General features: G+C 38.1%; 1 protein-coding gene across 1 annotated transcript in view; it reads left to right on the top strand.

Annotated features, from left to right (window-relative positions):
- Positions 1-3294, top strand: part of MAGT1 (magnesium transporter 1) — a 64077-nt gene extending 60783 nt beyond the window's left edge. The window contains exons 9-10 of the mRNA XM_037735354.1: positions 1497-1587; positions 3135-3294. Coding sequence (XP_037591282.1) covers positions 1497-1587; positions 3135-3150 — 107 coding nt within the window. The 3' untranslated portion in view covers positions 3151-3294. The remainder of the gene's footprint in view (positions 1-1496; positions 1588-3134) is intronic.
- Positions 3295-3616: the final 322 nt, after the last annotated feature.

Raw genomic sequence — 3616 nt, 5'->3', positions numbered from 1 at the left:
GCAGTGGCATGATTGATCTTGGCTGACTGCAACCTCTGCTGCCCAGGTTCAAGCGATTTTCCTGCCTCAGCCTCCTGAGTAGCTGGGATTACAAGCACCTGCCACCATGGCTGGCTAATTTTTTGGTAGTTTCTAGTAGAGACGGGGTTTCACCGTATTGGCCAGGCTGGTCTCAAACTACTGACCTCATGATCTGCCCACCTTGGCCTCCCAAAGTGCTTGGATTACAGGCATGAACCACTGTGCCTGGCCAAAAGTTGATTTCTTATCAGTCCCTAAGTATACTTCCCTAGAGAAAGCTTGTCAAGTCTGTAGGCCGCATGTGGCCCAACACAAATTTGTAAACTCCCTTAAAACATTATGAGGTTTTCTTGCAATTTTTTTGTTTTGAGCTCATCAGCTAACATTAGTGTTAGTGTATTTTATGTGTGTCCCAGGACAGTTCTTGTTCCATTGTGGCCCCGGGAAGCCAAAAGATTGAATACCTCTGCCCTAGAGCTTCCATTGCTGTTGGACATATGCTTTCCTTTATCCCTATCTCTGTAGTTCTTAGCCATTTTTATTCCACGGATTCAAAGAACCTCTGGTCGTGGCAATGCATACTTGAGTATTTGGGGATTAGTATTTGTAGTTCAGTTCAGTAACTGCTGTGCTAATGTAGAATATGTGGGATTAGTGGAGAGAGCTATGAATCTAGAGCTAAGGATCAGATATTTTTTTTCTCATTCAAATAAGGGATCCATGTTGATTGAGTTACATATATAAGGCTGTGTAGTTACCTGTGCATGAATAAAGTACTTTCAATGAGGCTATCACAATGATGTCATCAGCTGTCTAAGTCAATATTTATCAATAATACCACAAGCCACTTTCAGGGATTTTAAAGTTTAATAAATAAGCCGGGCACAGTGACTCACACCTGTAATCTCAGCTCTTTGGGAGGCTGAGATAGGAAGATCACTTGAGCCTAGGTGATCAACACCAGCCTGGGCAACATAGTGAGACACCGTCTCCTCAAAAAAAAAAAAAGTTAGCCAGGTATGGTGGCACACATCTGTAGTCCCAGCTACTCGCGAGGCTGCAGTGGGAGGGTTGCTTCAGCCCAGGAGGTTGAGACTGCAGTGAGCTGTGATTGTGCCACTGCACGTCAGCCTGGGCAACAAAGCAAGACCCTGTCTCAAAAAAAAAAAAAAATGGATGATTTTCTTGTCAGTAGTAAGACAGTGTTTCTAACAGTAAACTATTGAGTGTAATGGCTTTAAAAGAATTCACACATTTGAATTTACATAATTATGTAAAGGAGTTACTCTATTATATGATAATGGAGCAAATTAAAGGTTCTTGAAGACTAAGAAATGAGGATGAAAATTGTTGAAAAGTTGAGATTTATCAATACTGTATACCCCCCTTCCTTTTCACTCTCTGAAAGTATAGACTGCCCTGGTTAGTTATTATATTCAACTTGCTCATTTTACTCTCCTTTTATTTTTCTGCAGTAATGTGTGTGGCTGGTATTGGACTTGTTGTATTATTCTTCAGTTGGATGCTCTCTATTTTTAGATCTAAGTATCATGGATACCCATACAGGTATGATTCTTACTTTTTATTTATAAAGTGATTGCCAATACTTGGAATGATTAGAGTTGATATTACTTTATAATACCCTTCTTTTTGCTTTACTTCCAAACTATTTTAGCTTCTAAAGGAAAGACCATAGGCTTTATTTTTATTCATCTATTTATTTATTTTTATTTTTTTGAGATGGAGTTTCACTCTTATTGCCCAGGCTGGAGTGCAATGGCACAATCTTGGCCCACTGCAACCTCCGCCTCCCGGGTTCAAGTGATTCTCCTGCCTCAGGCTCCCAGTAGCTGAAATTACAGGCGTGTGCCACCATGCCCAGCTAATTTTTTATTTTTAGTAGAAACAGTGTTTCACCATGGTCAGGATGGTCTTGAACACCTGACTTCAAGTGATCTACCTGCCTTGGCCTCCCAAAGTGCTGGGATTATAGCAGGAAGCCGCGTCCAGCCTATCCATTTATCTTTAGAGACAGGGCCTTGTTCTGTCACTCAGGCAGAAGTGTAGTGGTGTGTTCATAGTTCATTGTAACCTTGAACTCCTGAGCTCATGCAATCATTTCACCTCAACTTCCCAAGTAGCTAGGACTACAGTTGCACATGACCACACCCAGCTAATATTTTTATTTTTTGTAAAGATAGTCTTGCTATGTTGCCCAGCCTGGTCTTGAACTCCTGACCGCAAGCAATTCTGCTCAGCCTCCCAGAGAGCTGGAATTATAGGCATTAGCCACCATGCTCAGACGGCTGTAATTGAGATATGTTGCATATAAAATTTAAGATAATTATAATGGGCAATATTTGTATGTGATTTGTCAGGAACATCTTTTAGGTTTATTCTGCCATCACCTAATTTATTCTAGAAATCTCTATAATACATAATGATTAGAACATTTTATACCATTATCTATTCACATAGCTCCTTGTCTGCATACTATACTTTCTTTTGAAGAAGAAATGATTTTTTAAATGTTTTTAAAAACTTCTCACCGCTACTTTTTTTTTTTTTTTTTTTTTAGAAATAAAGTGCCATTGCACTCCAGTCTGGGTAATAGAGTGAGACCCCATCTCAAAAATAATAATTATAATAATGTATCGTCTACAGAATAATAACTGGAATGTGAGGGTAATTTTGCTGGGACTTCTGTTAATTATTTGATCAGCAGTGTTGATTCAATAGCATGTGCCTGTAGTCCCAGCTACTCAGAAGGCTAAGGCAGGATGTTCACTTGAGCCTGGGAGTCCCAGACCAGACTGAGCAACATAGCGAGACCCCATCTCTAAAAAAAAAAAAAAAGAAGAAGAAAAAAATAAGATTATTAATTAGTGTCTCTGTTCAGGAGATATTTTAACTTGAGGTTATTCTGTTTCCTTTTGTCATAAGACTAATGGGTCTCTCAGTGTTTCTCACGATTTGTTATTGATGCCCAAAGATGATCACATATGTACAAAAATGCTCTTTTATCTGTTAAAACCAAGATATTGCTTAGTGGTTAGAGGTAAAGCCTACTTTTCTTTCAGATACTAATTGATTGGTATATTTTTTTGTTTCAGCTTTCTGATGAGTTAAAAAGGATCCCAGAGATACACAGACACTGGAGTACTGGAAATTGAAAAACAAAAGTCATGTGTGTTTGAAAAGAAAAATGCAACTTGTATATTTTGTATTACCTCTTTTTTTCAAGTGATTTAAATAGTTAATCATTTAACCAAAGATGATGTGTAGTGCCTTAACAAGCAATTTTCCGTCAAAATCATGAGGTATTTGAAAATGATTCTCCTCTTAACTTTCTCTTCCCAGTGAACTTTATGGAACATTTAATTTAGTAGAAGTAAGTATATTATAAAATTGGTAAAACTACTACTTTGTTTTAGTTAGAACAAAGCTCAAAACTACTTTAGTTAACTTGATCATCTGATTTTATATTGCCTTATCCAAAGATGGGGAAAGTAAGTCCTGACTCGGTGTTCCCACATATGCCTATTACAGATAACTACATCAGAAATTCATTCTTAGCTTTTCCATCTTTGCATGG

This window comes from Cebus imitator, unplaced genomic scaffold, assembly GCF_001604975.1.
Source record: "Cebus imitator isolate Cc_AM_T3 unplaced genomic scaffold, Cebus_imitator-1.0 Scaffold783, whole genome shotgun sequence".
In the NCBI taxonomy this organism is placed as follows: domain Eukaryota; kingdom Metazoa; phylum Chordata; class Mammalia; order Primates; family Cebidae; genus Cebus; species Cebus imitator.
This window is presented reverse-complemented; position numbering and strand designations above follow the sequence as displayed.